Raw genomic sequence first — 24,482 nt, forward strand, 5'->3', positions numbered from 1 at the left:
TGGCAAATCACATTCTTGAAAGATGAGATCAATTTTTTTTGGGGAAAAGATGAGATCAAATTATAAGAAGAGAATCCAACAAACATTTCCTGCAAAGTCAAAATCAAATTAATTTATGAATTTAGATATAAAATTAGTTAAAACCAACCAAAGCATACCTAGAGAAAAGTAGTAGAAAATATAAATATAAAAATATTATATAAATTGATCACGAAGAAAAGTAGTAGAAAATATTAATATGAAAAACAATTACTATCAAATATAAATATGAAAATATTATATACTTTGTTTAAAAGTATAGATTTGATGAGCACATACGTATTTTCCCCATTGTTTCATTCCCCGAGATCAAGACATCAAAAGAGAAGATGGTGTCACGAAGGAGATGACTTGTGGAGAAACTCAAAGTGATAGATGCTATGGCGTTGGAAATTATGTTGATTCATTCAAAACTCGATATAATCTTATACATTGAGCAAAAAAATTCTATGTCAATTACATTCTTCTCGACATTCTCAGAAGTCAAACTGAAATGTACGAACAACAGAGATCCCACTCCTGTCTGGCAATAACTTCTTCATGTAATACTTTGATCTCCTCGAAAGATTGATTCTTTCTTGTCTTGCCTCTGGTATCATCGAGATTGAACATTCCTGAAACCCGCGTCTCACAAACCAGTCAGTTGTTCTCGTTGTTAGCAGAAAATGCATCTCAAGTCCAAGAGCTGACGCTTTTTTAGTCAATGTAATATGCAAAAATTTGATAGTCTAAGAAACTGATTTTTCTTTTAACTGTAGATTGTAAACACACAATACTCAAAAGTTTCATGATTGTACCGAGCAATTTATCTCCCTGTCCTTGTCCACGGCAATCTGATGAAACCGCAATAGCTGCAACATCTCCACACTTTTCTTTAAAGAAAGGGAACAAAGCTGCACAAGCGATAATCTGCGAACCTCTTCATCAATTCTGCGAACTAAAGCCCCTGATTCTTCCAGAAGTTTGATTGTTTTTCTAATTCCAGTAAGATCTTCCACTATCGCCTCTCGGGTTCTTTCGTATACGTCATTGTGACAGTAAGGGCCAGGAAGCTTTTGTAAGAAAGATTAAAACTTTGAATCGTTTGCAATTGAAAACAGTTGTGTATACCTTGCCACCATAGTCCCCATTCCATCTCCAACAATAGCACTCCGCTTATAGTACCATCCAATAAGTGAACTCTTATAGTACGAATCAAATTATCAAACCAACTATTTGTGTTAACCTTAGCAGAGGTTCAAGATATACCAAGTACTCTTGCTTCATTCTCCTATATCGCCTTTGATGATTCCCTGTTTGAGTACATCTAAAGTTCACATACAAATAAAATGTTAAAGATCATATCATGAATCCAAAAGAAAAAAAACATTTAAAACCATAGAACCCACCAGAAGAGAATCTTACACAAATCGATTCGGATTAAAAAGAAAACAATCGGTATATGAGCTTACTTGATCGGAGAGATGAATCAGACAGATTTTTGAGGTTGAGTTATTGACGATTTATGAGATTGAGTTTATCATCTCAAAATCGTGCTGATGACCAGAGAATAATCCAAAACCACTACACATCAAGATTCAGAAACCAAATTCTAATTAAACTTGGTTTTAATCATCAAACATATACCTAAAATATAAATTTAATTAAAAGAGAAAAGAAACTAAACCTTAGCATAATGGAAATTCTTTTCCTTCTTCTTTTCCTCTGCATCTCTTCGAGTTCGTCGACAAAAAAGAAAAAAAAAACTTTAAATCCATTTGGGAGAGATGGCGAGAGAGAGAGAATAGAGGTGAAGGAAAAAAGTTTTTTTTAGGGTTAGTCAATGAACTATTGCGATTTATTCTTAAAAAAATATTAAACGGCTGAGATTAAAAAATGAAACCGGGTCAGAATAATGGGTAAAAAGGATCCGCGTATTTATCCGAATAGAAAAACGATTAAATGACGATTTTGACCTTTTTAAAATGAATTAATTTGGTTATAATTCTAATGGCATACTCTTATAATTTTTTACAAAACAAAAGTTTATTAGTTAAACGATTCCAATGACATATCTTTGTAATTTCTTATAAAACAAAGGTTTATTACAAATAATAGCAGGTATTAGTGAAATATTATTTGAACTTGAGGTACGATTAAAGAGAAGACTAAATTGGATTACAAGTAACGAGGCCACCACTTGCTTAGTGATCAATATTCCGTAAAAAAAGAGAACAAAATATGTATTCTTTTTCGATTTTGACATAAATATTCTTTTTAATTTGGTAATAATCAAAAAAGTTTTGGTGGATCCAATTTAAAATGATTCCTTATACAGTATTGGCATAGAAGAAACATGTAAAATTACATATATTTCTTCTTGAATCTTGAATATATTATACTACTATCCTTTAACTAGCTAGGCAAATTCCAAATTGGTAAATGATAAGAGGAAGTGAGTAACATTTTGTTTTTGAAAAAGGTGAATTTGATATACGCAAAAGTAATCAAAGAAACTTTTCAAAATTTTGTATTGTTCTTTAGTGCATGAGATGAGAGTACGCGTTTACACCAGAAGTCTCTATGCTTCCCAAGTGGCAGTCTTAATATTCCACTAATCTTTCATCAGAATTATATTAATTTATTGTAAACTTAAAAAGAAAAATCATAAAATAATCATTCTCAAAATTATTGTACATTTTTCCGACATGTTTTACATTTCCAAAACTTTTCTATTTATATTTTTTTAAAGCTGGTAACAGATACGATACAACAAATATATATTATAAAAAAACTAATTAATTGTGAACAAAGTGAACTAAACTATTTATTCAGTTTCGCATTATTTTCATTATTATTATTATTATTTTTTCTGATGATTACTAAATAGAAATCTAAATTAATTTGGATAGCTAGTAATGTATTAGAGAATTATTTTTTAACGTGAAAATGTGAAAATACGATAAACATTTTGAACAGTAAAGAAAAACACAATCACGTTTTTAATGTGAACATGTGAAAATACCATTCATCCTATATTTACACCAACAATATAAAATCAAAACGATCTAATTTTTTTAATTAGTTTGAATTTTTTTTATTTCCGTCTAAATTGCTTGAAATAATTCAAAATTATCGTTATAAAATATAAGGTTGGTTGACAAAAAAAAAATAGTAACCTTTACCCTCACCAGGATTTTACGAGACGTGAATGTCAGAGTCGATTGCCTAGTTCGATCTTCACGATCTCTACCTTCAGAATCTATCTTTATAAACTCTCGTTTTTTTTCTGTTTGGACAACCAATCATAGAGTTTTATTTTAATATTTATAGCTTGGTTGAAAAAAAAAATAGTAAAGTTGGAATATATAGCTAAATTAACTCAAAAATAAAAACTGAAAAAGTAACGAAACTTTAAAATAAAAACAAAACCTTTTCTTCGTCGTTTCAACTCTGTCTTTTGACTCTGTTTCCGTTTTCTCTCTCTCACCACCGCTTTATCGAAAAGAAAAAACAAAGGCATCTGCTTTTACTTTACACAGTTCACAGCCATGGCGGATTGGGCTCCAGTTCTCGTCGGAGTTGTATTATTCGTGCTTCTTTCTCCAGGTCTCGTCTTCTCTTTACCCGGACATCACCATACTCTCCAATTCGGAGGCATGAAAACCAACGGTAAAGCCATCGCCGTTCACACACTCATCTTCTTCGCTGCTTACACGATCTTGATCCTCGCTGTCAATCTCCACATCACAACCGGCTAATTTTAGGGAAAAAGGAAATAAAGGTAACCCTTTTTACTGAATCTGGGTTCTTCAGGAATCAATCAATCTTCTGAGATCTGCAACTCTGTTTTTAGGGATTTTGTATACTTTTACTCTGTTCTGCTCTGTTTTTTAAAATGCATTGAATGTTACTGAAAATGTATTAATCACTAAGCTTGTATTGTTGTGATTAAAGTTATAAGGAAGATTTGATGTTTGATTCGATCATTTCTTGAGCTATTCAGAGTTGACAAATTGAATTGTGGAATCCAAAATTATAGATTTTTAAACCATAATTAGCAAAGAATCAGAGATTAGCGAAAAAATGTGGCAAAAAAAAAGAAAAATTTTGTAGCAAAAAGAAGATGCTTTATATTGCATTGTTACATGTTGAAGCCACAAGAGAGATCAGCATTTGATGTATGATTTGAGCTGAAATTGAATTGTGGAAAAACAAAATTACCGATTATTTTATTTGTATACAACTCTTTTATGATCACCCTGCTTGAGACCCTATGAGCGAAGAATCAGAGATTTTAGCAACAAAAAGAAAGAAAAATAAATAGAGAAAGGTGAAGCTTCAAACCAAAGAAGCTGCCTTTGTTATATAAACTACAAGATGATCAGAAATGGATGTGGATTTGTATGGCAATGATCAAGATAGTGAGTATACAGAAGTAAATAATGGCGTGGACCAAAATCGAAATCCCGCTTGTGCTCATGTTCCCAAACTCCATCACTCTTGTCCTTGCCGGTAGCTGAAAGAGCAATCCTGGTGACAGTAGGATGAACAGAGCCACTGCTACTATCACGGGTCCCCAGTCTGCACTCATATCTCAAATAATTTCTGTAATCTGATATGTGTTTTTGTGTTTTTTTTTTTGTTGCAGGTGAAAATGGAAGTTAAAACTGAGAATGGAGAAGCTTGTTAGTGTTTTATGTAGAGTTATGGGGTTTCTTGGTGACTAAGGAGAGGAATTGGTTTAGATGCTAAGCTTTGTGAAGACTACAAAAGAAAGGTATTGTATTCTTGAAGTGGGATTTGCTTTTTTTTTTGGTCTATAATAAACTTTTTTTATTCTTAATTCTTCAATCAATTGCTTCTTTAAGTTTCTGTTTTCTATTTTCTACAACTGCTTTACAGATCGTTGTTGGTATGTGTGTTTCTGCTTTTGGTTTTTGCTTTTGTTAAAGAGTTTCTTAAAAGTAGATGACTGTGTAAAGATGATATAACTAGTTGTTGTTTCTTTGTAAGGGTCTTGTTTGATAGTTTCCTTCATAGGTTTGGATTTAGCGTTTTTGTCACTCTTGCAGAAACTGTTTTGGACTAGTGAAAGTTGGTATCCTATTTTCTACTGATGTAAACCAAACTAATCGGGACAAACCGAGACTGACTTAGGTAGTTTGGTATCGAAGATTGATTGCTGGTATTGATTTATGGTTTTGACTCTGTAGCCTTTCCAAATGTTAAATTATTTTCCGTGTTTCAGGCTTTGCACTTGTTGGTGGTTAATAAAATCAAGAACCAAAGGACTGTATAGTTCATATGCGATGTGTTCATGTTAGATTGTTAGGTAGTAGTAGTTCCTTGACATTAGCGCGCTGCATCAGTGTTGATCTTGGTCCACTTCTCTGTTTCCATTGTCTGCATGATTCAGATTACCGCAACTACATCTATCTTACTTATCTTTTTTTTTTCTCCTTCAGCTATGGGATTGTTTGAGACTTTCTGAAATCATTAGTATTGGTCATAGACTCAGAATCCTTTCTCCACCGAAGACCCCTTTGGACAGTTCGGTTTTTGGAGGTTGGTTCCAGTTATCGGTTAAACTTAACCGAACAAAGTAGAATACTTGCAGCTGTTAATCGTCAAAATTTGGCAAAACTCGTTTTATGTACTCGGGTGGTGAAGTAGAGGACCATACCTACTGACTTACCTCCCAAGAACGACCATAATAAGTTTGTACTTTTTTTTCCCAACCATATGTTATGGATCGGAACCCTTTTTGCTAAGTGCTAAGAGTTGAAATAAAAGAATAATTGTACCAAACACTATTAGCACTCATCAAATATACAAGCTATGAGTTAAGACTTATTTAAGAGACCTGAATCTGAATCTCGTTTAAGTAGTTGGATTGCTTCAATCAAATACGAACCAATCTATATTTCGATTACAATCAAAACATAATTAGTTGAAGTTACTAATTTTCTTTTCTCGGCTCAACATCTCACACGAAAGTTAAAAAAAAACTCATAAGTTATTGGGCATGGCCAGTTTTAAGAAATAAGTTATTTTCCTACCAAGTTCATAACGGTGTGTTGTTTGTAAAATGATCTAAGGAATTATTAAATTTTTTTTTTGTAGGAATAAAATATAAATAAAAAAGTTCAACTTTAAAATAGAATATAAAATAGAGTTAAATTAAATGTGGAGTACTCCAATCAATTATTCTATTTTAGAGTGAGATATGGAGTAGTATTGGAAAAGATTTTACTCTATGATAAAATTCTTACTCTAAAATAGAATAAGGTTGGAGATGCCCTTATTATACTTTTGGTGAGCAGCTAGTTATGAGCTACAAAAGTTTTGCTGCAATACGAAGTGTTTTGTATAATTGTATATTTGGATAACAAAAGTGTAGAATGTTTTGGCAATCCGTAGAGGCAATTATATTTGGATATAAAAAGTGTAGAATGTTTTGGCTCTATTACAGTCCGTAGAGATAATTTACAGATGTTTTGAATAAACGTGGCTTTGCTAAAATCATAGTTTCATTATGAGCATAGTTCAGTTAGCAATTAATATTAAAAAGGTGACGTTATGGAATGAAAATTTCAAACCAAAGAAAACTACAGTAAAACCTCTAGGTTGAAACTACGATATTTTATTAATTTATAGAGGTTTTAATTTATCGATAAATTAATAATTATTAATTTATTGATTAATTAATAAAATATTAATTTATGAAGAGATTTTCATTTTCATAATTTTGAATATTTTTGATTATAAAAATATATTTTTGCTATAATTCACACTTTTATATTTCTTAATTTATAATCTTAGCTATCATAATATAATTTATGTCAGTAGTTTACTAGATTATCAAAGTGAAAATGATAAATGTTTAAAAGTTTACAGTTTAGAAGAAACTGTGGTTACTATTCTTCATGATGAAGTCAAAGAAGATATTATGATATCTTTATAACTAATTACACGTAAAAAAAGAACTATCGCGTGAAAGACGCTCCATAATTTTTGGATACAATTTAAGAAAACAACACAAAAAGTTTTTGATGCAATGAGAAAGATTATAGAAGAGCACCAACAAGAATGCAAATTCAAAAATAGGCAAACAAGAATAGAGCCATATTTCACTAAATTTTCATAGATATATATATATATATATATATATATATATATATTTAGTTTATATCATTATTAATTTATAATATTGATGGGACTATATTTTTACATAGTATTTCAAAAAAAAGTATTATCTTATTATTTTATCTAATTGTATCATTTTTTACATCAGCCCAACTCGGGACTGGAAAAATTTATTAATTTATAGCGAGTATTAATTTAAAAAGTATTAATTTACAGAGGTTCTACTATATTGATCATACTTATGATGGACCTGTTCCGATGGACCACTGGTCGACCCAACTTGTCTACTTTACTAACTAATTTTGTCCATCATGCATATCTTCTGAAGCCGCAAGTGATCGATCATAGGATGAAACAAGTGATACGTCTATGAAAGACGTTGTCCACGATCCAGCCAGGTTTACACTGTGGACCACACATTTGGTTGTAGATGGACAGATCTGGTGAACCAGTTCGAGTGGACCAAATCTATTTTTTTTTGTAGACAAGTTGGTTTTCTTGTTTGTGGACAAGTTATACTTAATTACAATTAGATACTAAGTTTGTATAGTACTAGTTTCACGACTTGTCCATAGACCCAACAAATTGGAACTTGTTCATCACAATGAACTTGATAAGTTATCTATATGCTCAACTTGTCTACAAAAATACTTTCTCTATAAATTCATCAAACATGATTTGTATACAGCCTCAACGAATCGGAACTTGTCTACCCATAAAATCTTTTGCTGAGAGCTACAGTACCGTAACAAATGTCAAATCAGACATAGTACAATTTGGTTGTATGTTCAGTTTGTGCTCATTTAAAACAACATATTTTCTTTAAATTTCCAGCTACTAAAACATAAGGGTATTTTCGACATTTGTAATGTTACTTGTGGTATAATTGAAAAGGGGTTTATGATTGTGGTAGAATTGGAAAGTTTTATATTAAATGTGGTAGATTAGAGTAAAAATTATACAAAAATTAATAAAAGTTTTTTTAGATTAAATATTTTTAAAATTATTTTTTATATGCAGAAATTGTTTACGATATCTATTAAAATCTTTACTAATATCTTTTATTAAAATTGTTATTTACAAAATAGTAAAAAAAAAAAAATACAACCCATTTAGTGTAGATTCATCATCGATTTACAAAAGAAAAAAAAAGTAAGATGAACTCAGATCATAAATTCATAACCCAGCCATGGTTTTTTCTTGCTTAAGTGTTATATGAAACACATATTACTTTTATTCTATGCCTTTCTTCCATTTTCTTGATGACATTGTTGTTTCATCTTGAGATTTTCTGAGTATATAACCAAAAGTAACAGAGAAAAAGTTAGAATTCTACATGAGATAGTTAAAAAAAAAATAAAAAATATGGAGAAGAAAAATATACTTGCCTTCAAATGTTCTTAGATGTGATGATAATATGCTGAAAGATGCCTTGTTGATAATTAAAAAAAGAACTTCTGCAAAAGTTGTTGTTATGATCACTCCCAATTTGTTTTTTTTTTGTTTTTGCTAATAGAGAAAAATTTCACCTTTAAATAATCACAAAGATTTTTTTTTTTTTTTTTTGAGAATTTGCAGAGATCGTGAGTAGTGTGGAAATGAATTTTCAGATTTAAAAATAAATAGTTTTTAATACATATATTTTTAATAAAACAGATAAAAGTGAGGAATTTAAAAAATAAAACAAACAGGTTTCTATATTTTAAATATTAAAACCACATTTGGAGTCCAAACAGAAAATATATGTTTATGATTTTTTTTGTTTATAATTATTAATTTATGGAAAAGATTTTGGTATATATCGATATCTATAAAATAATGAAATTAGATGTATTTATTTAATTTTGAATCGAGTATATATTAATTGGCATTATTTTAATATTGAGATCAATTTTGTATCATTTACTTAAATAATATTTAATTTTCATCATTATATTAAGTGATGTAAATTTATATTTTTGTTAAATATTTTTGAAGTGATGCAAATTAAAATAAAATTGTGTCACGTTTTATTGAACTGATCGATGTCAAATTATTCGATTATCACATCAATAATTATAATTGATACTAAACCACATATTATGCATCATTTATTAATAAGTCATTTAAATAGATATCATTTACTTTTGTGATACTATTTAATTGATGCAATTAACCAATTTTTTTTGTAGTGTCTATAGCAAAAGATAGTATATAATTTGTGTTTTTTCCCCCAAAAATGTAATAATAATTAGTTTAGAGATTAAAAATAAACTATTGTTAAATAGTAATTGGTATTTTTGTGAATTTAACTTTGATGTACAAAATGAAATAAAAGATAATAAGTAAGAATATGGGTTGGAAGAGGAAAAAACAAAAGTTAGAGTTAGAGTTAGAATTTAGCCAGAAGATATATTGTAATTTTACAAGTGAAAATATAGATATAGCAAAATGGATGTCAAATATAGATATTGTACTATTTTCTCTATATAATAATTAATAACACTGGTCAAACAAATTTATAGATAAGTGAAAGACTAAGAGTAAAAGCGTAAAACTTATACGGTACGTTTGCTACTTAATTGTTCCTAATCAATGTGATGTACATACTGTATATGCCGTCTGGGCTCTTGATCTGGTCGTAACTCGTAAGGATTCTTCTCGTACTCTTCCCAACCCAAGAAATAAGAAGAATCTTGGCCATGAGTGTTACAAGTAGCTTTCTTTGAGTCTGTTTGTGCAATATGTGACAATGGTGGCGAGCTTTTGTGGTATGTTTCCTTGCTGGATATCGATCTTGTAGTTTGATTTTCTCTGGAAGTTTTTTTGCAATTAGTCTTCCTCCTTTTACTTTCTTTGTTAGAATAAGGCTATGCGTAGCTTCCGTTTGCGTCTGGCATTTACAAAAAATATTTTATGAAAACTGAAATGTTTTAACAACGTGAAGATGCAAACGCAATTCCAGTGGTTGAGGCGATCGAGGCCTTCATAGGTTTCTGCAGATTCATTGTTTTATCCCATATTGTGTGTTGCTCTGTCTGTGAACACTAATTTTAACACTATTTTTTTTCAGCATCACTAGTTTTAGCACATTAAACTTTTTTATACTTCTATCACTTTTCTGTATAAGTTTATTTTTACTATATGATTATAATAAATAATAATTACAATTAAATTGCAAATATTTTCTTTATTAATTGCACATATTTTCCTATTAAAATTTGTAATTTAATAGATAACTTTCCTATTAGAATTAATGATATAATAGATTACTTTTGGTTTTATATACTTTTCAAAAATATTAATTGTAATCTTTTTATTTTTAGGATTTTTATTTTTCCTAATAATTATTAAATAAATTTTCTTTTTACAAATGTCAAAATATTATCGATATACCTGACACATGTCGCGACTATATGAATTACTAACTTCGAAAACTAAGATTTATATAATAAGATAATATATCTGTTAGGAAAATAAGTTTTTTTGCAAGAAATATAATTAGAAGACGGTAGTTAAACACAAGCAAAATAAAAGCAAACCCATAGCAAAAGATAGTATATATAATTTGTGTTTTTTTCCCACAAATGTAATAATAATTAGTTTAGAGATTAAAAATAAACTATTGTCAAATAGTAATTGGTAATTTTGTGAATTTAACTTTGATGTAAAAAATGAAAAAGATAACAAGTAAGAATATAGGTTGGGAGAGGAAAAAAACAAAAGTTAGAACTAAAGTTAGAGTTAAAATTTAGCAAAGGGATATATTGTAATTTTACAAGTAAAATATATAGATATACCAAAGTGGATGTCAAAGTGATTAAAGTTGGAGTAATGTAATGTGAGTACTATTTTCTCTATATAATAACACTGGTCAAAAAATTTTATAGATTTGGCACTAATGGTAATAAGTGAAAGACTAAGAGTAAAAGTGTAAAACTTATACTGTATGTTTGCTACTTAATTGTTCTTAATCAATGTGAGGTAGCCTATTTGTTTCGTCGCTGCAGGTACTTGCGGCTGCAGCAGCCGCATGAATTGTTGTTTGTTTGGTTGTCGCAGGTGCCTGCGGCAAGACGCTGCGGTGAACGCTGCTTCTGATTTTAAACGTCGATTAAATACGGCGATCAAAAGTGTTGTATTTGCCGCTGTCGCTGCCGTTGCCACAGCCGTCTACGTCGACGAAATGAACACGGCCACATACAGGGTATATTATAATTTTACAAGTGAAAAATATAGATATAGCAAAGTGGATGTCAAAGTGATTAAAGTTAGAGAAAGGTGATGTGAGTACTATTTTCTCTATATAATAACACTGGTCAAGAAAATTTATAGATCTACCACTAAGGGTAATAAGTGAAAGAGTAAGAGTGATAGTGTAAAATTTATACTGTATGTTTGCTACTTAATTGTTCTTAATCAATGTGAGGTACATACTGTATATAGTTTCTCGTGTCTTTAACTCTTATCATCACGTAACTCACGTCTTAAATTAGTTGTTTGTACATGTTCCACTCGGTAGCGAAGATGATTCAACTTTGGTGACGAAGATAAATTTTCCAGACCTATAAATTAAGATTTAAGGATATTTTTTTACTTTTCAGCAAACACATATCTAAAGTGAAGTCTATACGTTACTACATATTTATTTCGCGATCTATAGTAGTATATACTTGTACAATAATTATTGTTTTCAAAAGAGACTTAGATGATTTTCAAGTCTATACGTTACGACATATTAATTGTTTAAGTCAAAAGTGACTTCGATGCTTACACAAATCAATTGCCTACAAGTGGTTTTGTAATTTTGTTCATATCAAATATCATTTCGCTCTATACTTTACCAAATACTTATGACTTTAGATACTTCTTATTGAAAGGTATTGTTTTTACGTTCGGGATTTTAATGCAAAAAAACTTCAAGTATCAGCTGAATTATATTAAATTTTCAACTAATTATTAATTAAAAAACTCTCAAGTAATAGATGGTAACAAACAAATCATTCAACTAACTGAGTAAATTATGTTATTTTTGAAAATTAGAATCAAAACATATACGAAAATAATATATATTTTTATTTATAAGAACTACGTATTGATTTAAATATATATACAAGTATCACCGCATTGCACAGATCACACTTATATTACAATAACCAATATGAACACAATATTTCGATCGCTTAAAGCTTCACATTAGATTAATTAGAACACAGACATCAAACAATAGACATGGAAAGCTCTCAAATAGTTTCGATCATATTCTTTGCTTACACAACAATCATATCACTCGGCTCCATCAACTGCATAGACAACAATAACAGCAACAACCTGGTAACAAACCAGTCCGCTTTATTCGTGTTTGGAGATTCTGTGTTCGATATGCTGGCAACAACAACTAAATCGATACTCTCTCTAGTGTCCGGTCAAATTACTGGCCGTATGGTCAAACGACATTCAAGTCCCCTACTGGAAGAGTCTCCTACGGACGTCTGATTCCTGATTTCATCGGTATGATCAATACTACCTTTTTTATTATATTGTTTCCCGGCAGTTTTTTTTTTTTGAACTGATCGCTATTCGCTAACATGGCAGCTGAGTACGCATGGTTACCGTTGATCCCACCAAATTTACAACCATTCAACGGTAACAACCAATTTACCTATGGTGTAAATTTTGCTTCAGGTGGTGCCGGAGCTTTGGTCGGAACCTTTTCCGGATTGGTATTCATATTTGTTTGATTATTTTTTATTTTGTTGAATATATATGGTAATAATTGGTTTGTCTAAAAAGAATTACTTAAATGTTATCGAAAAGTTGGTTTATTACTCATATCTATAAACCTTCTAAATATTACTCAAATATTTAGTGTCTTGGATATAATTACAATCTATCCCTTGGATTTAGTTTTTCGATTTTGATTAAAAAAATAAAAAAAATACACATCAACAAATTAAAATACACGTCATTTTCGGTTTTCCATCTCACTAAACAGTTTTTTTAGAATGAACAATTGCTTTTTTTGTGAGTAAACCACACATCTAACCATGGTTAAACCAATCTTTCACTAAACCCTAGAAAATATCTTAACCTTCAGTTAGTCATCATCTCAGCCTCCCTCACCCCCATTATAAATTGGAGACTTCGTCTTCTTGATTCTTCACAAATCTCTTTCGTCCCTCACTGTTAAACCCTAGATCTTCTTCTTTCTCAAAATCTTTGAATGGCGTCCACAGATGTTGAGTTCCCGTGCTTCGTTGGAGGTCTAGCCTGGGCCACCGATGACAGAGCTCTTGAGACAGCCTTCTCTCAATACGGCGACGTTGTTGATTCCAAGGTCTGTTACACGCCGAGATCGAGGCAATTTACTAATGTGTCTCTGAATTTGGGTAATTGTACCGGAAATTGATAAGTTTGGTACGGAGATCCGGTTTAGTGTGGTTTGATGGATCAAGCTTTGAAATTGGGGCAAAAAGAAAACCAAAATTTCTCACTTGTTCTTGTTAGAGAGAGAGAGAGAGAGAGAGATAGATCGCCGGAGATGGGTTACGGATGGGCGATCTTCGAGGGGATAGTGGTGATGGGATCTCTGTGTCTGTTAGGATCGGCCGGTCTCTGGTTTCTCAATCGGAGGCTTTACAAGGAGTACGAAGAGAAGCGAGCCTTGGTTCAAATCATTTTCAGCATCGTCTTCGCCTTCTCTTGCAACCTCTTACAGCTCGTTCTCTTCGAAATCATCCTTGTTTTATCTCGAGAGTAAGCTTTTTGACGAACAGATGAGAACAGATGAATCTCTTCTGATTCTTTAGATTTCAATAGATTTGAAGCGATTCACCTTGATATTTCTGGTTCCAATCGTTATTAATCTCGATATGACGTTTCGGATTTGACGGCAATTGATCTCCGATGGACTTACGGGGACGGCGAGAGGACTGGCAGGGGACGGCGAAGGGCACCGGCAAGGTTAGGTTTCTTTGTAACTGTTGTGAATCAGTCTAGATTTATCTTAGTTTCGTTCTTAGTCTAGATTCATTTGAGAGAAGTATATTGTTGGAGAGTTTTGGGTTTGTTGTTGATGCTTATACNTAGATTTCAATCGATTCACCTTGATTTTTCTGGTTCCAATCGTTATTAATCTCGATATGACGTTTCGGATTTGACGGCAATTGATCTCCGATGGACTTACGGGGACGGCGAAGGGCACCGGCAAGGTTAGGTTTCTTTGTAACTGTTGTGAATCAGTCTAGATTTATCTTAGTTTCGTTCTTAGTCTAGATTCATTTGAGAGAAGTATATTGTTGGAGAGTTTTGGGTTTGTTGTTGATGCTTATACTGTTGATTCATGGCATTTTTTTTGTAGTACAATTGATGAGTGTGTTGTGTTGCTTAATCTTAATCCTGTGCAGCTCTTGGCAGAAGATTCTGCTTTGAAGAGATTCAGTCCCACAAGAAAAGTGTGCACAAACTTAAGAGGATTGGAGATGTGCTCACAGTCGTTGTTGTTGCAGGTATATCACTTGCTTCACAACTTTGTCAAAGCTCTATAAGTAGTCTCAGTAAGAGGTTCACTAGGCACACTTAGATTGATGAATCATAGTAAGATTGAATCTCAAGTACAAGCAGAAATGCTTAGAAACTTTTCAATCCATCCTCTGTCAAAGTTGTTCTTGAAATGTCACTTCATTGACTGATCGTAAAATAATTTCATACCAAATACAATATCTATTAGCTGAGCTTATAAAACTAAACAACTCTCCAACTTTTATTCTGATGTACTTAGTAATATGAATTATGGAATCACGACATACTCGAACATCCTGGATTGAGAGTCTTACTTGTCTTTCTATGCCTTTACACATTCGATATCTTTCTAATAATAGCACACAATAATGTTTGTTAACTCAATGAAAATGGCATCTACTAAATTAGACAAAAAGAAATACAGTGTCCAGTGAAACCAAACTCTGTTTTTTTCTGCCGTTTTTGTGGAATCTCTGCTTTTCCTTCTTTTAAAATATTCCTTAAGATTAATCGTACTTTGTTTTATAGAATATCATATAGTTATATTTGCACTTTGTCTAACCCATCGATTAATATCTTATTCATGGATTAGGTACCTCCATATTATGTGAAATTGTGAATAAATCACACTTGATCGTTTACTTAAGGCTCTGCTGTTTTGTTGATTATGTAATAAAATGATGAACTTAATAATTGTTTTGCCTCTTCTTGAAGCCAGCAGGATTGAGGTAGCAAGAATATCAAAAGCAAACAAATCTTTACTCTTTAGAAACACAAAAAGAACCGATCTTCTTTTGCAGGCTGTTCCAACTGCAAAGGGCCAAGCTTTGGCTGATGAGTACGGAATCAATTTCTTTGAGATGGTAAGCTAGAAAAAAAAAACCTGTCTACTGTTTTCATTAATTATCGTCTTGAGATTACTGATGTGACTACAAAATGTTGCAGAGTGCAAAAACAAACCTAAATGCAGAGGTAAGAACTGCAGGAATCTACTACAATTACTCGGTACTGACATTATAGCTGAATGTTGAATGTTGTTTTTATTGTGAAGTTGTATCTCCTTCCTGGTCTCTATATATATCGAACCACCATTGTACTAAACATATCATTCTCATCCTCTCTTTCCCTCTTGTAAACTTTAGAATCTTGGTTTCTCTGTATTTCTTGTTCTTTACACTTGGGTATGTAAAACATTGATTTGTCTATTTTCAAAGTTATGGCTGATTTACGGTTAACTTACGGCTGAGTTATATACTTCACACGGCTGAGTTATGAATTACGGCTGAGTTATGAATTACGGAGTTATAAGATATTAGTACGTATTCTTCTTTTTTCTCCGGGTCTTTTGTTATGTTAGATTCCTAATAAATTATCTAATTAAAACGTCTTTCGATATCACAAAAAGTGTTGTTGGGGAATCGCGAAAAATCACTAATTATGTGTAAAGTTAGCTTTTCACACAATATATTATTCAAATTAATTAAAAATTTTGAATTCGAATTGCGAATAAAAGTATTTCTCAAACAATTAACTGATATGGCTGAGTTATCAACATAAACGATTGACTTATGAAATATTTGTAAACTAGAATTATTATAACTCAAAATTAAAATATAGAATGAAAAAATGAATATTACAATCATTATAAGCAATAAAAAATAATAATTATAGACAAAGATTGATTTTTACACAGTCTGATCAAAATGTGTAAAACATTCAAAACATGACATTTAGGAGTTAGGGTTAGGGTTAGGGTTTGAGGTGTAGGGTTCATATTTCCAACATTATGGGTTTTAATATAATAGTTTGGTTTTGGTTATATTGTGTTTGGTTAAAGGTGGTAATTTGGATATAATAATATGATAACCATTTGAAAATTTAAAAAATTTTGAAATTATTTTTCGGTTATTTCCGATTATGGGTTGGTTAGATGAATATATAACCATAAATAATCCAAATGTTATCCAAATTAGGTCGATTAACTTAATATAACCGATAGCAAGCCGAATATAACCGTAATTAACCGAAAATAATGGAAAAAATAGTTTCCGGTTCGGTTCAGTTTGATCGGTTATTTAGTCATTCTAATTTGAAGATTGGCTGAGTTATGGTAAAGTTATGGCTGAGTTATGCAACAGATATATTAATTTATTATATACCTTCTCGAGAATACAAAAAGTGTTGTTGGGGAGACGTAAACAATAATTATGTAGTTTCCGGTTCAGTTCGGTTTGGTCGGTTATTTAGTCATTCTAATTTGAGGGTTGGCTGAGTTATGGTAAAGTTATGGCTGAGTTATCGTTTAGGGTCTTCTCAATAATATGAAAACGTATTCTTCTTTCTTTCCTGGGTCTTTTGTTTTGTCAGATTCCTAATAAGTATTAAAACGTCTCTCGATGTCACAAAAAGTGTTGTTAGGAAAGCGCGAAAAATCACTAATTCTATGCCTGCTCAAATCCACACGCATAATAAATTCATAAAGTAAGCTTTTTATCATAAGATATTATTGCAAATAATTAAATAATTGTTATTCGAATTTAGAATTTTATTTTTCTAAAAGTATTTCTCCAACAATTGAATATTAAAATTATAATAACTCAAAATTTAAATTTAGAATGGAAATATGGATATTACTATCATTAAAACCAAAAAAAGGGATATTTATAAACCAATAGGAAAACGAAAGCTCGCGTTTATTATTAGGTTAACTAATGGTTTCCCGCCAAAATATCGCTTTACGACTGAGTTATAATCATTACGGGAAAACGAAAGGTCTTGTGACGACTGAGTTATAGTGAGTTATGGCTGAGTTATCACAAGAAACAATCTGAAAGTAATTGGATGATATATATGACTTTACGGCTGAATTATAATATTTACGGGAAAACGAAAGGTCATGTGACGGCTGAGTTATAGTGAGTTATGGTTGAGTTATCACAAGAAACAATTTGAAAGTAAATGAATGATATATATGACTTGACGGCTGAGTTATAATATTTACAAAAAAACGAAAGGTCTCGTCGATTTATGTGACGGCTGAGTTATAGTGATTTATAAATCCTTAATGGCTGATATATCGGAATCATCANGTTTCCGGTTCAGTTCGGTTTGGTCGGTTATTTAGTCATTCTAATTTGAGGGTTGGCTGAGTTATGGTAAAGTTATGGCTGAGTTATCGTTTAGGGTCTTCTCAATAATATGAAAACGTATTCTTCTTTCTTTCCTGGGTCTTTTGTTTTGTCAGATTCCTAATAAGTATTAAAACGTCTCTCGATGTCACAAAAAGTGTTGTTAGGAAAGCGCGAAAAATCACTAATTCTATGCCTGCTCAAATCCACACGCATAATAAATTCATAAAGTAAGCTTTTTATCATAAGATATTATTGCAAATAATTAAATAATTGTTATTCGAATTTAGAATTTTATTTTTCTAAAAGTATTTCTCCAACAATTGAATATTAAAATTATAATAACTCAAAATTTAAATTTAGAATGGAAATATGGATATTACTATCATTAAAACCAAAAAAAGGGATATTTATAAACCAATAGGAAAACGAAAGCTCGCGTTTATTATTAGGTTAACTAATGGTTTCCCGCCAAAATATCGCTTTACGACTGAGTTATAATCATTACGGGAAAACGAAAGGTCTTGTGACGACTGAGTTATAGTGAGTTATGGCTGAGTTATCACAAGAAACAATCTGAAAGTAATTGGATGATATATATGACTTTACGGCTGAATTATAATATTTACGGGAAAACGAAAGGTCATGTGACGGCTGAGTTATAGTGAGTTATGGTTGAGTTATCACAAGAAACAATTTGAAAGTAAATGAATGATATATATGACTTGACGGCTGAGTTATAATATTTACAAAAAAACGAAAGGTCTCGTCGATTTATGTGACGGCTGAGTTATAGTGATTTATAAATCCTTAATGGCTGATATATCGGAATCATCAAAAAAATCAAATCGGCTTGAAAATTCATCGTCTTCTTCTTCGTCAGATGCTACTTCGACAGCTTCTTCTGCTTCTTCGTTTTCTTTGTCAACAATCTTACCATAATCAAAACAAGTGCCTTCAAATCCCCCACCGTACACTTCGTATGTAGATTCTACTTTCGAGTCACTCCTTGGCCGAATCATACTTCCTCTAGCTCCACTAGTTTCTGTAGACTCTTTCGCCGAAAACTCTACACAGAGACATAGCTGATCGGTTTTCCATAGCCCAAAAAAACCTTANGTAAATGAATGATATATATGACTTGACGGCTGAGTTATAATATTTACAAAAAAACGAAAGGTCTCGTCGATTTATGTGACGGCTGAGTTATAGTGATTTATAAATCCTTAATGGCTGATATATCGGAATCATCAAAAAAATCAAATCGGCTTGAAAATTCATCGTCTTCTTCTTCGTCAGATGCTACTTCGACAGCTTCTTCTGCTTCTTCGTTTTCTTTGTCAACAATCTTACCATAATCAAAACAAGTGCCTTCAAATCCCCCACCGTACACTTCGTATGTAGATTCTACTTTCGAGTCACTCCTTGGCCGAATCATACTTCCTCTAGCTCCACTAGTTTCTGTAGACTCTTTCGCCGAAAACTCTACACAGAGACATAGCTGATCGGTTTTCCATAGCCCAAAAAAACCTTACAACTGTCGATCATTGGAGACAAAAACTGGTGGAGTATCATGCGCCATTAGTTTCAGTGCCTTGTTCGAGAACATGTAGCTCATCTTTAGCTCATGGCTAAACGCGTCCAATCCGTAGTCTTCAAGAACAAGCTCCACAAGCTTGTGGTGTGTTATGCCACCATCAATCTGCACAACTATACACCCTCTATCGTCGGTGTTAAATACATATCTTTGTTTCTTTACCCATTTACCGGAAACAACTAGTATCGGAACTGGATCCATGAAAGAAAATGAAGAACAAGGTGAAGAAGAAAAGTGAAGAAGAAGTATAAGAACAAGGTGAAGAAGAAGGTAAATAGTTCACTTATTTACCAGTTGAAGAACAAGAGTCGAACGACGTTTCGTATTTCCGGAGAAAAAAAAGATGACATGGAATGCTGACATGGATGTTGCGTCCGACGTGGCAAGTCAGCCGTCAAACAATTAATAACTCAGCCTATATAAAACCTAGCCATCAAACAAATTATAACTCAGTCACAACATGAAAAACATTACAGTAATTAAAAAGCAAAAAAAATTGCCGCCAAATTCAGCCGCTTCATCAACTGAAAATATGTAACTCAGCCGTATCGTTTAATAAGTCAGTTGTAACTGAATAACATTCTAGTAATTAATCTTTTGCTACTAAGTCAGCCGTCGAATGGCTGAGTTGTACGATAAGTCAGCCTATCACGGCTGAGTTGTACGATAAGTCAGCCTATCACGGTTGTGTTGTACGATAAGTCAGGCTATCACGGATGAGTTGTACGATAACTCAGCTAGTCGGAAGATGGTAACTCAGCCGTGTCGTAGTGATAACTCAGCCAAAATTTTAACAACTCAACCATCGGGTGAAAACTCAGCCGTAAGGACGGCTGAGTTAGAGCGTAACTCAGCCTGATTTTGATAAGTCAGTCGTAACGCTTGGCTGAGTTATGCTATAACTCAGCAAGATTTTGATAAGTCAGCTGTAACGTTTGGCTGAGTTATGCTCTATCTCAGCCGTTCGCTCTTACTCAAATGTTTTTTTCCATAACTCAGCCGGAATATACCTATATTTAGCCGCAACATACCTTTGTAACGCGTTATGGCTGAGTTATTGTTACACGTCAGCGTTTTTGACGTGGCGTCTGATGTGACAATAATATTTTTGTAATTACGTTTTTTCCGGTAACATAAAACAAGGGCACGCTGGGTATTTTGAAAATACCCGAAATATTCTAGTAATAAAATCTTTGTTTGTAGATTCAGGTAATATTACCTAATTTGGATAACATTTGAGTAAATCACCCCTTTTTTTTGAAAAAAAACATTTCACCACTCAAGGTGATAAATTTGAGAACGCAATTAAACAACTTCAAGAAGGTTGAAAAAATGTTGCGGTCTAAGGGCCTGAAATGTTCTCCCGCTACCACCCGCAAACGCTGCGTTTGCGGGTGATAGCGGTTGCTAGCGATTGGTACCAATTACACAAATCGCTCCCAATCGCTCCAAATCACTGAATTCCAAAAGCTGCTTCCCGCAAGCGTTTGCGGTTGCGGGCGATTGCGGTTGGATTTTTTTTTATTAAACTTGAAACAAATCAATGATAATGAAATATTTTTTTATATATCTTTTATCTAACTATTTTATTCATTAAAGATTAGAGAAAATGAAGTACGAATAAAATTGAAAATATTAAAAAATAAACAATTTGAAGAAAATAAGATTTCAACTAAAAATAACCCAGAAAACTTGATGTAAACTTAATGGCACATCGCACATATGTTCAAAAAAATCTAAAATATAACATTCCATCAGAAATTTTTAAAGATAAGATTATTTTTTTGAAATATATAAAAACAAATCACGAGTCTTCTCAACTCTCGTTTTATCATTACTACCGATGCGACTACTGCCCTACGGAACTTATTGAGTGTGTGAGATTTAAAAAGAAGATCTACGATCTAAAACATATGTTTTGTCATTTATCAAATTACTTGATTAAAGTTTTGGTAAAAAGCCAAATGCATAAAGTAATAAGTATTTCAATATGAAATTTATTTGTTTTTTAAATAATTATTTTAGTATTTTTTAATGAATTTTAATTATAAATCAAGTTTAATAAAAATTTTGGTATTTTTAAACATTTATATAATTATATATTACATTTATTATGTTTTAACCGCTAATGCACCCGCTGGTCAACCAGTCGTAAACTCCCGCAAATGCACCCATTTTAAAACGCTAAACCAGTCATTCAAAACGCTTAATAACGCTTGAAACCGCAACCACCCGCTACCGCAAACACAACCGCAAACACTGCGGTTGAACCAGTCGGGCTCTAAGTTAGGAGATGTCGAGGGAAAGAGGGTTATCTCAAGAGCTGTTTATTTGTTTCATATTGGACTCAACGATTATCAATATCCATTCAGTATAAACTCATCCATTTCCAACGAGAAGTACGTCGATTATGTTGTAGCCTTGTAGGTAACATGACAGACGTTTTCAACGGAAATTGAAATTGAAATTGATCTTTAAAAAAAAATGTTTGTTGGGTTTCTATTTTGGACTGAAAATAATGAGAGTCGGTGTTATGCTCTTTAGGAAGTGTATAATCTTGGAGGAAGGAAGTTTGGATTCTTGAACACGGGACCGTACGATTGTGCACCTGCCTCATTGGTTATAGATCTAACTGATCAATCTGCACAACAAGAAGCTTCTGAATGGTTTGAGGCGGCTAAAGCATGAACTTGCCGGATTCAAATACGCAATCCCTATCCGAAAGAATGAATAATCCTTCAAAATACGGTAACAAAACTTGGTTCATAATTGCAATATATATAACAAGATTCATTAATATAAAATTTTGGATCNTGTTGTAGGTAACATGACAGACGTTTTCAAGGTAAAATTAAATCGAAATTGATCTTTAAAAACAAAAAAATGTTTGTTGGGTTTCTATTTTGGACTGAAAAATGAGAGGTGGTGTTATGTTCTTAGGAAGTGTATAATCTTGGAGGAAGGAAGTTTGGATTCTTGAACACGGGACCGTACGATTGTGCACCTGCCTCATTGGTTATAGATCAAACAAAAATAGGATCTTGTTTTTAGCCGGTCACTAAGCTGATCAATCTGCACAACAAGAAGCTTCTGAATGGTTTGAGGCGGCTAAAGCATGAAATTTCCGGATTCAAATACGCCCTTCACGACTATCACACTTCCCTATCCGAAAGAATGAATAATCCTTCAAAATACGGTGACAAAAACTTGGTTAATAATTGCAATATATATAACAAGATTCTTTTTTAGAAAAAAATTTGGATCGTTTTAAAGGGTTCAAGGAGGGGAAGAAGGCATGTTGCGGAAGCGGACCATTCAGGGGAATCAGTACGTGTGGAGGCCGAGGGGGACCGTCGCAAAATTATGACTTATGCGAAAATGTTACAGATTATTTGTTCTTTGATGCTTTTTATTTGACGGAAAAAGCTAATGGAAAAATTGCTGAGCTGATTTGGAGCGGACCGACCAACATCACTGGACCCTATAATCTCAAAGCACTGTTAGAACTTAACTAAATCTCAATGTCTCGTTTCGTCTTGCTGGTTTTCATTTTTTTGTGTGTGTGTTTATTTAAAGTATCACAAGGATCGAATGTTAGATTAAAGACCAGTTAAAAACTGGTTAAAAACGACTGTGTTTTGCTAAGGGTGCGAAAAATTGGCAATTAGGGTTTTGGGTTGCGTGCTCGCAAAGTCTGCCTGCCGGCGCCGCTAGGCTGCTCGGAAGGGGATGACAGAGAGGTCAGGGGGTTCGTCGGGGACGTCTAGTCCTCCGGTTAAGGAGTCGTGGGTTTCGATGGTTAAAAATAAGTGTGTTCAGCAGAAGTTTGAGGTTAATCTTACATCTTTGGAGGGGGAGACCTCTGTGGAGATCCCGGATGAAGTGCCTAACAATGCTACGCCCCTTTGGGAGGATTTCCTTGTTGGTAAATTCTTAGACACCGCTCCTCATATCGGTAAGGTTCATGTTATTCTCAACAAGATCTGGAAGCAAGGTCCTGAGCATCAGGGGATTGATGTATATGAAGTGAACGCAACAACTATGCGTTTTAAGGTTTCTGATCCAGTAATAAGATCTTGAATCCTTAAGCGAGGTATGTGGAATATTGCGGAGGTGCCAATGGTGGTTTCAATGTGGTCTCCGGACACTGAAAAAACACAACAGGAGGAAAAGTCCATTCCATTATGGGTATGGTTAAAGAAGGTTCCGATGCACATGTACTCCTGGGAGGGACTTAGTTTCATTACCAGTGTGGTGGGAGCACCAGTGCGGTTACATCCAGAAACTCTAGCTTGTTCGAACTTTGAGGTTGCTAAGGTTTTTGTCCAAGCTGATCTCTCAAAGGATTTACCAAAAAGTATTAATTTTTCAAATAATGGCTCTGATTTCAGTGTTGATTTCCATTAGCCGTGGCTGCCACCAAGATGCTCTGTCTGTGAGAAGTGGGGTCATCTGCCAGCTCGATGTAAGACACTTGTGGAGTGCCCCCTGCCTGCTCAGTCAACGTAGGAGCATACTCAAACAGTGCCAGCGGTTGTTTCTGAGTCTGTAGCACCTACTGATGATCTTTCGTCAAATGGGGCTGTAGCGAGTATCCAGTTAGCGAAGCAACTAGAGGAGGAGACTTTGGTTGATGAAACACCTTTGGCAGAGGTATCGGGGAAATGGTCTACTGTATCCCCTTCGAAAACTGGTCGTAGTCCAAATAAGCATTCTGGTTCAGACGCTGGGGGAGCTCTGGTCTCGGCGTCAAAATTTGCCGTATTAAGTATGGAGGAAGAGGAAGGAGAGATAAATGACACGGATGAGGTTGAGGAAACAAAGGAAGAGACTCCTGCTGAATCAACTACTGAGGCAACCCAATTGCGAGAGGGGTCTAATCGCTCTACTGATCAGTCTATTGTTCGTGATGCCGGGCAGGGGAGACCTCCTTCTGCTCGCATCTCCCAGAGGAAACAACACGACACTAAGGAAACTTCAGCTATAGCACCTAAGGCCGCCGCCTCAGTTGCTTTGAAGAAGTTTTACACCCGACACACTTAAATGATGAGTTTCTCATGGAATGTTCGCGGATTCAACAAAACTATTAA

General features: G+C 33.1%; 2 protein-coding genes, 1 long non-coding RNA gene and 1 pseudogene across 8 annotated transcripts; 2 read left to right on the forward strand and 2 right to left on the reverse strand.

Moving 5' to 3' along the window:
- On the reverse strand, positions 426-1,858 carry LOC104724466 (probable amino-acid acetyltransferase NAGS1, chloroplastic). 6 transcript variants are annotated; one of them, XM_010442957.2, is made up of 6 exons: positions 1,706-1,858; positions 1,491-1,602; positions 1,288-1,331; positions 1,150-1,193; positions 837-1,053; positions 426-653 (listed from the first exon to the last, which is right to left on the reverse strand). In XM_010442957.2, the coding sequence occupies exons 3-6, from the start codon at positions 1,303-1,305 to the stop codon at positions 516-518; spliced, it is 417 nt and encodes a 138-aa protein (XP_010441259.1). In that variant the 5' UTR covers positions 1,306-1,331; positions 1,491-1,602; positions 1,706-1,858; the 3' UTR covers positions 426-515. The 6 variants fall into 6 exon arrangements, 3 of the variants coding, with proteins under 3 accessions (XP_010441259.1, XP_010441258.1, XP_019087078.1); XM_010442956.2 differs by having other exon boundaries at positions 1,288-1,345; XM_019231533.1 differs by having other exon boundaries at positions 1,288-1,602.
- On the reverse strand, positions 4,127-4,798 carry LOC109127183. The gene has a single exon (XM_019231616.1). The coding sequence runs from the start codon at positions 4,610-4,612 to the stop codon at positions 4,403-4,405; it is 210 nt and encodes a 69-aa protein (XP_019087161.1). The 5' UTR covers positions 4,613-4,798; the 3' UTR covers positions 4,127-4,402.
- Positions 4,815-5,874, forward strand: LOC104724467. Its single transcript, XR_757691.1, has 2 exons — positions 4,815-4,933; positions 5,487-5,874. It is a non-coding gene; the product is annotated as an uncharacterized LOC104724467 (long non-coding RNA).
- Positions 12,379-22,907, forward strand: LOC104728434 (annotated as a pseudogene).

The sequence above is a fragment of the Camelina sativa genome, chromosome 11 (assembly GCF_000633955.1).
Source record: "Camelina sativa cultivar DH55 chromosome 11, Cs, whole genome shotgun sequence".
Lineage (NCBI taxonomy): Eukaryota > Viridiplantae > Streptophyta > Magnoliopsida > Brassicales > Brassicaceae > Camelina > Camelina sativa.